Source organism: Manis pentadactyla, chromosome 10 (assembly GCF_030020395.1).
Source record: "Manis pentadactyla isolate mManPen7 chromosome 10, mManPen7.hap1, whole genome shotgun sequence".
NCBI lineage: Eukaryota > Metazoa > Chordata > Mammalia > Pholidota > Manidae > Manis > Manis pentadactyla.
In genome coordinates, this window is record NC_080028.1 from 61,906,446 (window position 1) to 61,920,474 (window position 14,029).

At 35.0% G+C, this 14,029-nt stretch overlaps 1 protein-coding gene across 7 annotated transcripts in view; it reads left to right on the forward strand.

The window, feature by feature from the left end:
• Positions 1-11,596, forward strand: part of RAB3IP (RAB3A interacting protein) — a 51,318-nt gene extending 39,722 nt beyond the window's left edge. For 4 of the 7 annotated variants that reach the window (XM_036920972.2, XM_036920969.2, XM_036920974.2 and 1 more), the window contains 6 exons: positions 619-822; positions 3,934-4,062; positions 5,277-5,389; positions 8,748-8,847; positions 8,936-9,005; positions 11,242-11,596. In XM_036920972.2, coding sequence (XP_036776867.2) covers positions 619-822; positions 3,934-4,062; positions 5,277-5,389; positions 8,748-8,847; positions 8,936-9,005; positions 11,242-11,324 — 699 coding nt within the window. In that variant the 3' untranslated portion in view covers positions 11,325-11,596. The remainder of the gene's footprint in view (positions 1-618; positions 823-3,933; positions 4,063-5,276; positions 5,390-8,747; positions 8,848-8,935; positions 9,006-11,241) is intronic. The other 3 variants (XM_036920973.2, XM_057486862.1, XM_057486863.1) reach the window with 2 other exon arrangements.
• The last annotated feature ends 2,433 nt before the right edge of the window (positions 11,597-14,029 follow it).

Sequence of the window (14,029 nt, forward strand, 5' to 3'; positions counted from 1 at the left end):
AGATACTGTGATTAGTATTTTCCAGATACTTAAACATTTATTGGATTCTGTTCTGATTGCAAAAGTAGTGCTTACTTTACAAGATTTGGAAACTACAAACTAGAAAGTAGCTACTGCATAGATAAAATTAATAGTGAACATTTGGTGTCCATTTATATTAAAACCAAATATTTGAAGGCTTGTGAATCACATGTATTATTATGAATCACATGTAACTCCCATGTGAATCATATGGATTACATAATCACATTTTAAAGTTAATATTTAGTTCACTGGAAAAAGCCCACCAAAATATTTTTAGATTTTACTGTTTTAGGAATGAACCACAACTAATCATAAGCTATGATATTTTGAAGATTTTAAAAATTCACATAAATTGAATCTTAGACATTTTGATAACTTTAATTTCATTTGACTTGGTCAAGAGCAGCTGAATCAACATCGTATGGAAACATCCAAAAACTTGGTTTTCCTTCCCTTTTATTACTCTACAGGGAATGCAAATTAAACTTAGATTTCATCTTTGAAAGGCAACTGTTTCTACCAAATTGCTAGCATTTTGCAGCATCTGTCTTGAAATGTATTCAGTGTATGCAACTGTGCTGATTTCTTTTCAAGATTGATGTACTTCAGGCTGAAGTAGCTGCACTGAAGACACTTGTGTTGTCCAGCTCTCCAACATCACCTACCCAAGAGCCTCTGCCAAGTGGAAAGACACCTTTTAAAAAGGGGCATGCGAGAAATAAAAGCACAAGCAGTGCCATGAGTGGCAGTCATCAGGACTTCAGTGTGATTCAGCCGATTGTAAAAGACTGCAAAGAGGTAACTCGTGAAGGACTGTCCCCTCTGACTCTGTTGATGCTTATTAATTCTCATCACTGACGTCTCAGTTATGATTTTTGCCAGCAAAATTTTTAGTACAAACTGTGCAATATTAAGATGGGGGAGGCTGTTTCTAGAGTTGGCTGCTTTCAGGGATTCTGCAGTTCCATTCTCTCCCTGCTGACCTTGGAGTACCTGCTGGGAACTTGGTAAGTTTCTTAATCTTGGTATTTCATTTAAGGAGCAAATTGTCATGTGTTGTATCAAGGAGAGGGCTAGCTTTAATGATCTAACTAGTCGAAATTTATTGCTAGGGTGCTCCAGAAAAATGTGAATATCAGAAATGTGTGAAGATTAAAGAACAGTGCACTGCAGTGAGTTAATTCTGGGAGAAGTAACATTTTATATTAGTAAGGGAGTCCTAGGGTTAATTTAGATAATTAAGTAACAGAAAATAGAGCTAGTAGTAGCCTTACTATTTTAATTATTTCTTTATTTTCTTTATTTTTTTTATTAAGGTATCATTGATATATACTCATATGAAGGTTTTACATTAAAAACATTGTGGTTACTACATTCACCCATATTATCAAGTCTCCCTGATACCCCATTGCAGTCACTGTCCATCAGTGTAGTAAGATGCCACAGAGTCACTACTTATCTTCTCTGTGCTACACTGTCTTCCCCGTGACCCCCCACCATGTGTACTAATCATAATACCCCTTAATCCCCTTCACTCTCCCTCACCACCCACCCTCCCCCACCCCTCCCCTTTGGTAACCAGTAGTCCCTTCTTGGAGTCTGTGAGTCTGCTGCTGTTTTGTTCCTTCAGTTTTGGTAGCCTTATTATTTTAAAAGATCTGTCATATAGATTATATGGAGATATTTTGAGCTTTTTGAGTAAAATATTACATGAAATATTATGTAAAATATTTTTTTATATATTACATTTAATGCAAAAGCATTTCCAACGGGATTGACCAATAACTCATGGAGAAGCCTTCCCCCATTTTTTCTTAAAAGCTGTATTGTAACATTTTTGAATTCAAGTTCATCATTAATCTTTAAGAAGCTGTGTGTGCTTGTTCACTTAAGTTTTTGCATGGAAGCCAGGAGCTTATTAAACTGAATAACCAAGGTTGTTACTTTAATTAAATTGCATTTTGTTTGGTTACTATAAAAAAGATGCTAGTGAGAGAGAAGTTCAATACTTGGTCAAATCTGAACGTGACAAATCTAAAATTCACACTGGTTTTTGTTAAGTATTTAAGAAACTTTTTAAAGCCATAACTTTAATTCTAATTTCTTTGAATATAGTAGATAGCATTTTTAATTGCTTGGTACCACTTGTATTTTTGCTTCAGTTTCTCAGTGTGTAATTACATACCTTTTTTTCCATGGTGTGTATGCTAATAAAATTTAAATGTTTTCTCAAGGAGCATTATAAAGTTTTGTTTTTAGTTGATAAAAATGCCTAATAAATATGAATAGGCATTACCTAATTTCATAGTAATAACTTTTGCTCCCTAGATATAGCCTGTATTCTAACATTTTATGAAAAAAATTGTCAAAAACTTTTATTAGACAAAGGAAACACATGAATTTGACCAGTATAAATCTTAGAAAAGATGATGTAACACTTGGGAAGATATTGAAACATGTCTGTGCTTCTGTAGGAAATGTGATAGGGGCATTGTCATGGCATTTACAACCTGTGTTCTGAAAGCATCTGTAACACGCCTGTGTGCATGCACAAGGCTTTGTGATCAAGTCATGTAGATGTGAATTTGAACTTTTACTGGTTTCTTGTTCTGTAACATTGGGCAACTTATTTTATGAGCCTTAGTTTCTTTATCTATAAAATGGAGGTCCTAACTATCTTGCATGGCTGTGAGGATTAAATGTTTTTGAGGTACTTACCATAGTTCCCGGGCATAGACTCAGCTCTTAATAGTTTAAATTATTGCCTTTCAAGTAGAATTTTTCCTTAGAAACCACTTAGTACTTTGGCATTTATGTCCATTAAAGGGTAAACTTTACAAAGAAAATGAATTTGAAAAATGTAAATATTACTTATCTGCTAATTTTTAAAATTCTTTTACCTTTAACTTTGATTCAAAGAATTTGTGGATTGGGATTGAAAAAATCCACGCTGAGATTGCCATTATATACTGTAAAAGAAAATCTGTAGGAAAGCTTGGATACACTCAGCCTTTTGTTACTTTCATGAGGACTGATTAAGTTGTCCTAGAGGCCACAGCTATAGTCAGTGTGTCACTTGTAGTGTATCCAGTGCTTCTGGACAAGAGATGCTTAGAGCTGCAGGGGGATGAGGACACTGGTGTGTCTGGGTGACTGGGAGTAGGTGCAGTTTTGTGTGCTCATGGGTAGTGTTGAGCTGGACTGAGGGAATCTGTAGGGAAGAATAAGTAGAGAAAATTTATTGAAGGGAAGAGGGAAAAAGAGGATCAACTGAAAGAGTGAATAGAAATTCAGGCGCCAGCTTGGATTATTGTTGATAATTCAGGTAGTACTTACTGGATGTTGATATGCCAAAATGTATCTAAATAAATGTTCTATTTGAAGATAGTTTAGGAGGCTATACATGTGCTTCTTTTAGTCTTGCTGTTTATACAGTAAGCATTTCGGAAATTCTTTTGGAAATGACTTCAGGTAATAGCAGAACAATTAGTGTCATTTTTGACTGAAATTAGGTCTCACAGTTTAGTCAGTAATGTTTTACTAATTAACTAGGCTCCAAATTACTTTCTGATTATTTTCAGAAAAGACTTGTCATCATTTTTTAAAAATTCAGATCAGCGTGCACATGGGTCTTGAAGAGGAGTCCTGACATTATTTTTGTGGGGTGGGAGTGGGGGCTGGGGGAATAATGGAGACATCATTGACACTCTAGTGGATGTATTAAAAATAAACATTTAATCATTTGGGAGCTTGGAGTTTTTAAAAAGAAAGTTGCTACCATTTGTTATAACTAATTAAGAATGTTTCAGTTCATTTTCAGTGATGTTTGAACTAGGTTTTGGTTTTATGAAGTGATTTTGTGTTTGTACTTCTAAAAAGGTTACTTTGTGTTTTCTTTCGGTTTGTCAGGCTGACTTATCTCTGTATAATGAATTCAGATCTTGGAAGGATGAGCCCACAATGGACAGAACATGTCCTTTCTTAGACAAAATCTATCAGGAAGATATCTTCCCATGTTTAACATTCTCCAAGAGTGAGGTAATTCTTTAAGTTTAATAGGAATATATTAGAGTCGTTCTAATACCTTTTAGTAAATCATGTTACATATTTTGATATTTCTTACATAAATAAGTTATAAAATGTCATGTTTTCCCATTTTCTCCATTCTGTATTAGGATCATAATAAGTTTTGGCGTGCAGTTATGCTACACCTTTCCTTATTTGAGCAGAGGATCATTCACACTGGAGTGTGGATTGCATGGGAATGAAGTATTAAATATGTATCAGGGGTAGAGCTTATTTCCTGATTCCTGGTCAAGGTTCACTGTAAGGAAAGTTCTGCACATGCCAAGGTGCTGATTAGGTTTATCTGTATATGATTTAAAAATCATAGGTAGTTTCTTCATCTTTAAAACAGGAAAAAGTTCCTCCCTTGCCTGTATCACAAGGTTGTTAAAAGGATAAATGAAGATAATGAATTACATACAAAAACTTTTTATATATATTGTTTTTACATAGAAGTTTGTCTACAAGTGTCCTGTCAATTAGTGTTCAAGAAATTTAATGCTAAGAGTCTTATATTAAGTCTTTACAGATTTTAATTATAACATTACTTATAAGGAGAAGTTAAGATGAACAGTAAAACACTTGATGTGTAGCTGTATTATGCACTGTGGCTCTGTCCCTGGCTTTAGGTAGCCATTCAGTATCGGTAATCTTGCCAGACTGAAGAAGTTTGATGGTTTTGTCTATTGTTTATCAATTGCTCCCATCTCCATCTGAGCATTTAATACTTGATAATTCAGCTAATCATTTTGTAGACTCACTCTAGTGCACATAAATAGAAGTTCAGAAAATATATGACTATAATTAGTATATACTGCTGTGTTATGATGACCAGTATTTTAAAATAAGCATATATTTAGCAAAATAAAAAATTAGGATATTCATTTTGAAGTGGCATTAACAGAGGATATTAATTGTGGGTAAGAGGTGGGCAGAAGCTGGACTTAATGTCTTTAATCGTCTTCCAGATAATGAGAGAAATTTTTGGCTATAACTGAACTGTCTTTCATAACATTGTTTGAATTATAAAAGAATTCAAGCCAAGATTATATAGTTTCTTTTTCATTGGCTAAGGCCAAGCTAGTGGAACTTGGGAAAAGAATAGTTTGAAAAATCACTTTACTGTAGAATAGAGGTTTAATACTTCTCTGCTAGCACTCCATCTAATGTTTTTCATTTTTTTCAAGTTGGCTTCAGCTGTTCTGGAGGCTGTGGAAAACAACACCTTGAGCATCGAACCAGTGGGATTACAGCCTATTCGATTTGTGAAAGCTTCTGCCGTCGAGTGTGGGGGACCAAAGTATGTTTTCAACCATGTCTTGTGGAATATAGTTTTAAAAATGTTATGTGTCGTAGTTATTTAGTTTTTAAATTTTTTAATGTGGTTATATTTCTTGTCATTTTTCTTCTTAAGAGTCTGCATCCCCAGTGTGGGATACAGCATTTCAAAGTCAACATCAAAGGAGAGCACTTTTAATCATAAAAATAAACATACATGGAAGACCAGGTATTGGAAACTTTTTCTGATCACGTTGTGACCCATTAATTGATCATGAAATTGGTTTAGTGAAATTCATAAGCAGAATTTCTGTTTGTTAGGCATATATGTATAGCTGTGTATACTGGATTTCGGTATTAAATATTTCTTCCTGAGAGTTGCCATCAAAAATAGTTTGGCAAGACAGTGAATTAGACCAAGTCTCTTCAAGCATGAAAACAGGGTACTGGAAGACTTGAATATTCCTCCCCTTTCGTACGGGTGTAAAGGATTGTCACTTTGGCAAATAGTTCTGTCTTCCATTTATGAAAGATATTTGGTAATTATAAGCTTTCAGAGGTAAGATTGCCACATTTCATAGTAGAGCAGGCTATTCTATCCAGTCTTATAAGGAGGAAAGACTGAAACCATTAGTACCTAAAAATCTTTAGCACAGCTATTTAAAAAGTAACTTGGAAAGATTTTGAGGAAGCTGCTTAGTTTGTGGTTAAGAACGAGATCAAAATGGGGACCAGAGAGCCCAAGAGAGCCCATAGAAAGCAGTAGTCAGCTTCTGTCACAGTCGTTTTAAAGGCAGAAGAGGAAAAGGCTGGTTGCGATCGATGTAACAGGCCTGTGTTAAAGCCTGTTTGAGGAGTTGTGTGGTTCCTCTGTTCCCTGTTGTGCACGTTACGTTCTGAGCAGGATCACACAGTGGTAGTATTCGGGTAACTGTTTGTGGAGGGTGCCTACTCACATATTTGCTCTCTAAGCCACACGCCTGCCTAGAGTTGTGTCCTGCTTTACACTCCCTCGTGCCACACCCATAGCACAGGGGTCTCTGAATTTGGGGGAAGGGATTTACATTCCTAAATTCCCCTTCAACAAATGCCTGAGTAGTTTTATCCTGATCATTCATCACAGCAGTTTTCATGCTTTTAAGGTCTTATACCTTATTTTTTCAAAAATAGCATGTATCAATTTTTATTGTAGAATTTTAAATTTGTGCTTGCATATTACATTACACATGTACATGTGCAAATATCAAAAGCTGGAAATGAAGATACTAGTTAAAGTGGATTTATAGTACTTTAGTAAAGTAACTATATAGAGGGACCCATTTACATAGTTTAAGGATATTGTGCTTGTGGAAATGGGGTCAGATGCCAAGGTGTTTGTGTGCAAGTGGAAAAACTGTAAGGAAGATACTGTTCTATTTTATGAAATACAAAGTATGGCCCCAGGCAGGGCATCCTAGGTAATCACTAAATGAACGGCACCGTACTATGGGAATTTTGAGGAAAGTAAGATCAATTCAGTGGTGGTGATTCAGCTATTCTTGGAGGGAGAGAGATTTGATCTGGGTTTTAGAAGAAGGGGTGGAATTTGGATAAAGAACAGTATGTATGATTCAAGGCTTAGAAACAAGAAAACAGTATGTTGAGAGGATTATGAGCATATGGAGAGGTAAGATATGACAAGTCTTAGGAAGAAAAATTACATTCAGGTGAGAGAATGGGAACAGAAAAGAGCCGGAGGTGACTGGAAGAATGATGTGACATCTGGAAATTAAGGGAAAGGCTCTGGTTTTGGGAAGAAGATGGTAGGTTTAGATTTAGACATGTTGACATCGCCAAGTGAAAATGGAAGCAAGGATTTGAGATCTTGGGACTAGGGCTGTTAAGAGACATTGAGGTAGTGTAGCACATTAATAAAATATTGGTCTTAGATGTCAGAAGGTCTGGTACTGAATCCTAGCTCAAATAAAAGTATATTAGTTGTGACAGCTCACAGATGGCTTTAGAAATGAGATAACTGAAGAAACACTTTTTTATTAATTTAAAGGTTGGTACAAGATCTGGCAGAGCCCTTTCAAAATTAGATAAAATAGTAAACAAACAGGTTTATGTCTGTTTCTGGGTAGAATAGTGTATAAATTGATTTTTATCAATTGGCAGTACTTTTTCTTCCTGTGTAAATTAGACTTTTGAAAGTTCTAAGGTCTTCCAACACTTGTGCCTTAAATTTCTTGATTTTTTTATCCTCCCCAAGCTAGTAGTTTAGTGTTTAAAAAATATTGTTATAGGTCATTAAAGAACTTTGCTAATGAACAATGAGATAAAATTTCTTTGAAAAGATAAAAATTCTTTTGTGACTGAAATGGCCACCTCCAAAACTGTCCTACTTAAAGTACACATTCTTCATGTGTTTAACTTGGAGTCATATTTGTATACTATTTCTTATAAGTATAGTTGAAATTTAATGCTCATGTAATATGTTTTCTTTGTAATTTATAGTATACAAAATGCTGTTGGCCACTATTAGAGCAGCACTGACTGCGCAGACAGGAGTGGCAGTTGTATTCAGCCAAGTCCCTAACTTCGCTGGGTGGCAGCTGGGCTGCAGCAGGTCCAGCCTGACAGACAAGCCAGGGTCGTCCTATTGAGCAGTTGAGGGACACGTAGCCCATCCCTTAACCAGCAGTCACTGAGTATCTGCTGTATGACAGGTGCAAGCATGGTGCCAGTCATTTGAAGATGAATACGGTTCCTGCCGTAAGGAGGCTTGTGGCCTGTTTCCAAACAGAAAGCCCTCATACCGAATTTTAAATTTTATAGTGTGCAAATGAAAAGGAAGGTATATCTAAATTAGCATACCCTTTATGTAATTGTTAAGGGTCCTAGTTTTGTAAGGGGGCTTATTCATTTATATTTCTTAGGCCTATTACCATGCATATAAGCCAACGCAACACACCAGGAAGTGCCCCATTGGAAGCTGCAGTCCTGCAAGCTGTCAGTAATATGTTTTTAGACTTGAATCATCATCATTAAATTTTTTTGGGGTGAGAAAGAAGTTGAAGTCCTGCTGGAAAGCTGAGAGCTGCCCTGCAGCTGATTATTCAGGTGTAAATTTGCTCCAAATTAGGAACATCTGTTTGGAACATTTAGTTTCTGTTTCTAGAACCATGGCTAATGTTAGGTTATCAAACTTAAGCTAGTATGTAAGCTCCTAGATGGCAGGGACTTTGTCTTCCTATTACTATAGCCCAGCGTCTGGGACAGTGCCTGGTACATAGCAGACTCTCAAATACTTGTTGTCCTCATGAGTATAAAACTTGTACAGAAGTTAGAGGTAGCTGCTTTTAATTTAAAAAAACTAAAGCTTAACCATTATTTTACAGAAAATGCGCTCTCACTGGCCAGAGTAAGTCCTGTAAACACAGAATTAAATTAGGGGACTCAAGCAACTATTATTATATTTCTCCTTTTTGCAGATACAGGGTAAGTAACTTGGTCATGAATTTCCACAGAGCTCAGTTTAATAGGAGACATTTAACTACTCATGACATTTTTTTTCCTTTTGGCCTAGATCACTTCTGTGTGTAACTTTTTTACATACATTCGGTACATTCAGCAGGGACTTGTGAAACAGCAGGATGGTGAGTGTTCTTAATGTGTTATAAAATAGTTACATAAAAGTTCAGTAGAAAGTATAGAACACAGTAGTAATGCTCAAATAGACTTTATTATTATATTGGATCTCTTTTAATAGTTCTAGTAAAATGTGGAGAATTTGGGAACAAATGTCTCTTTTAAAGCATTGTATTTAATCCTTATGTTTGCCGTATTTTACTCTAATTTTGAGTTTTCAACAGGATCAGTTTTAACTCTTAAGGGGTATCTGGTAAACCAGATGGTAAATATGAAGGGAGTAGCCAGATTCATCTTAATCTGGAAACCATGGGGAGCTAACTGTGTTTCTTTCTGTATTTTGTACTTTCACATGTGAATTAATAATGAGGATAATTCTAAATGGAATAACGATTATGATATTCTAAATCAGTAGAAACATGCAGGTGATATATCCAGGAGAGCCAACCTCATACAAGTATTTTAGTATTTTATTATAGTCTTTTATGGTTACCTACGGTTTTATAGCAAATGTCTTAAATACCAGACATAAAACCCAGTCTGACCTGATGGCTCTGAAGCAATGTTTCTTGAGTACCCATGATTGTTTTAAAACAGAAATAGCAGATACTGGGCTAGGTGTAAGTCTATGCCAGTTTTGTATTTGAAATTGTGGGAAATTTTCCTGTTTATTTCTTTTAGGCACTCAAAATATTCTCATACTTGAAAACTAACAGAAGTCCAGTGTCTTTCAGTCATGTAAACCAGTGAATCTTAAGTCTATGGAAAAATCAGTCATGCTGATGGAAACTTAGTTTAGCATTTCTCAAGCTCTGCTATATTGAAAAGTCATATTTATTTAGAATCCCATATGATTATATTTTAATGGCTAAAAGAATGGGAGTAAAACCCCCCCTCTAATTAATGTTGAATTTCAAAAGGCTGTGTAGCATAAAAGTAGTCTTTCTTTTTTCTTTTTCCTGCATTTATCATCTGTAGATGTGCACTCAGATTAGATTTCATCCTGGACTGTACAATACTTTTTATGACTTTAATAAAATTGAAACCTTTTGAATACCTATTCATGGATGATAGGATTTGGCTGGAGAACAGATGGTTTGTATTAAATTTTCAGGTGTATTTTTTCTCCTGGTTAAAATAAGTTTTTGTAGTGAAAACTGAAAGGTAATTTACTCGGTGGAAATGGAAAAAAATTATCATGATGATCATAGGGGTGATGGTGATAAAAGTGGAATCTTCTCTGGTTTCTATCACTGTTCCACTTAACAGTTCTTTGTACACATCATATACTGTGTGGGTTTGTAGTAAATACATATTATTAGTTTTAAAATCTGTTTATTATCTGTGCCTTGTGCCAAAAAGGATTTAGGGCAGTTAAATCTAAAGCAGAGTTCTCAGCCTTAGTACCATTACTATTCTGAACTGGGTAATTCTTTGTGGAGGGGACTACCTTGTGCACTGTAAGGTGTCTGGCAGCATCCCTGGGCTTCACTCAGGAGATGGCAGTGATGAAAAAATAATGTATCCAGACATTGCCAAATGTACCTTTGCAACAAAATCTCCACTGGTTGAGGACCACTGATCTGTATCTAATCTGTTCATATGTCAGAGGAAGACCTTTTTGTCTGAAATATAGAGCCAGCTGGTTCCCATTTGAAAGGGGGCTTGGAAAAGTAGAGATAACTTAAATTTACAGATCATCTTCTAAATTTATTTTTATTTCTAATTTGAGTCATACACAAGGCCTTTCCCTGATTACTCACAAAGAATGTTACTGAGTTCTCTGGAGTGTCTCTCATTTTCCTTTTTTTCTTGTTTACTCTCTGGTAGTGTTAATAAAAAGTGAAATGGCCAAGATGCAGCAAACTAGAGCAAGAAGATCCATTAGGTTAGATAGTAACTCTTGAATAATTGAGCACTGAGTGTAATTACCTATAAAGAGGGCATTTGGGGACAGTTTGAGCTAAAGTGATAGTTGATGTATCTAACAAATAATGTGGCAAAACTGGGGAATATTGCTTTTTTACTGATAAAAACAGCACTTTTTTGATGTTCACAATTATTGATGCTCACAAATACAGGAAAAAGTTTGTGTGAAATAGCAAAAAAATGGTTAAAGCATTAGGTATGTCATTAGGAAATACCCTATTGGCATTTCAGCTAATCTTAAATTTTTGGTGAAACCGATAGAAATAATTAAGATGGTATTTCATGAATTTATCTCTCTCTTTTCTGTTTGTATAGTTGATCAGATGTTTTGGGAAGTTATGCAGTTGAGAAAAGAGATGTCATTGGCAAAGCTGGGATATTTCAAAGAGGAACTCTAATGCTCTACCTGGGACCATGCATGAACCTCCCTGAATACCTGGAAAATGGCTGAATATTTTTATGGTTACTTGATATTTATCTCCAAGGAGTGGACCCAAGACTTTTTCCCTCTTTTGCAAATTACACTAAAAAGTACTGTGTTTTCTTTTAAATCGACCTATGCTGTGTCTGCATATTCTTTAGTTGGACACACTGAAGAATTACAGGTGTACTAGTGATTGTAATTTATAGTTGCAAAAAAAAAAGCTAAATAAAGAAATGTTAGATTGAATGTGTTTTTGCTTTCTCTTCTAGCTCTGACATGGCATATAAGGTAAGGTGAATGTACTGAACTGTAGTTTCCAAACTGCATAGCAGCCCATGAAAAGCAAAGAAGAAGGCTGAGTGGACAGGATCAACTTCTGTCCTGCCACCAGAGTGGTTCTAATTGTGTCTGTTTTATATGTATGGAGCTTCAAAAATGATTTTATTTAATGAAAGCAAAAAGAAGAAATGAGAAACCACTTTAATCTCTTCATCTGAAGAAAGCTATTGTTAGTATTTTTGAAAAGCAGCCTTTTTTGCTTTCATGTATTTTCTCCCTAAAGTGAATGTTTCTGAAACAGAGTAGAATTTCTTACCATTTTTTTGACTTAAATTTTTTTCTACATATCTTAATCACACTAAGGTTTTGACTATAGAATGTTAACATAATTTAACTAATTATGTTTGGAGATTAGGTTGTTTTAAATTGTCTTCATATCATAAACCTGCAATGAGTTATTCTTCTTTGCATACTTCCTTGAATATTGTTATTTCCTTCATGTAGATGCCCAGAAGTAAAATTGTGAAAGCAGAGTATATGTGCATTTAAAAATATTTGATCTGCATTGCCAGGTTGCCCTCTAAAAAGTTGAGCCAATTCATTTTCACGGCAGCAGTGTACAAGGGAGCTGGTTTTCTGAAGATGGCATTGTTTTCTATCCTGTCTCAAAAGTTTGGTCAGGTGCCTGTAGAAGACTCAGTCACTAGGATGGATGGGAGTCCACAGACAAAAGGGCATTTGAGAATGGTATATAGCATAATATAAACCATCATTACTATGCCCAGCTCAAGAATCTGAAGTTAAATGTAAAAACAACTTTGAAACTAGAAATTTATGTCCTGACAAATAGTTACTCTAATGTGAGGGCAAAATAAAAATGTTCTCAGGTTTTTGTCTGCTTCCACAGACTGTCCACACAAATAGACAAATTTAAAACACTTTTTGAGAAAATACTTATTAAAAGAGAAAGAAATCCAGAAGATGCTATGAGAGATTTAGGAAGAATAGTGATCATATGCTTTGGGAAAGTTTGTTGATGACAAAAAAAAAGAAAAAGAATATCCATCACCATCTGGAAGTAAAATTCTTTACAATTTCAATGGACTGGAAGAAGATCAGAAAGTATAAGGATGTATTAAAGTTCTTGTATTATTAGATGGAAGATAGAGATATCAGAAGTGAAAGAGGAAAGAGCTCAAGTAGAGAAACAAATTGATATAGAAACAAAATAATAAGATGGTGGCCAATTAAAAGAATCATACACCACAATCAAGTAGGATTTACTCCAGGGATGCAAAGATGCTTCATCATCTGTAAATGAATCATGATATACCACATTAACAAAACAATATCATATGATCATCTTAATAAATGCAGGAAGAGCATTTGAAAATTCAATGTCCATTTATGTTAAAAAACTCTCAACGTAGTAGGTATAGAAGGAACATACCTCATCATAATAAAGGCTGCATGTGACAAACCACAGCTAACATCATACTGAATGGTAAAAGCTGAAAGTTTTTCTCTAAGATCAGGAACAAAACAAGGGTACCCACTGTCACCACTTTTTTCCAACCTATTCTAACCAATATTGGAAGTTAGGCAAGAAAAATAAATAAAAGGCATCCAAACTGGTAAGAAGAAGTTAAGTTGTCACTATTTGCAGATACTGTATATTGAAAACACTAAAGACTCCACCAGAAAACTATTAGAATTAACAAATTCAGTAAAGTTGCAGGATACAAAATCAATGTAGAAAAACCTGTTGCATTTCTGTGTACTGATAATGAACTAGCAGAAAGAGAAATTAAGAAAACAATCCCTTTTACAATTGCATCAAAAAGAATAAAATACCTAGGGATAAATGTTAACTGAGGAGGTTGAAAGACCTGTACTCTGAAAACTATAAGACATTGATGAAAGTAGATGAAGAAGACATAAATGGAAAGATACATCATGCTCATGGATTGGAAGAATTAATATTGTTAAAATGTCCATAGAACCCAAAGCAACCTACAGAGTAAGTGCAATTCCCATCAAAGTACCAATGGCATTTTTCACAGGACTAGAACAAAGAATTCTAAAATTGTATGGAACCCTAAAAGACCCCAATAGCCAAAGCAATCTTGAGAAAGAACAGAGTTGGAGTTACCATGCTCCCTGATGTGAAACCACTACAGAGCATACTAATGAAAACAGAATAGTACTGGCATGAAAACAGACACATAAATCAATGGCATAGAACCGAGATCCCGGAAATAAATTCACACATATATGGTCAATTTATGACAAAGGAGGCAAGAATATACAATGAAGAAAAGACAAGTTTCTTTAATAAATGGTGTTAGGAAAAGTGGACAGCTACATGTAAAAGAATGAAACTGGACCACTTTATTACAC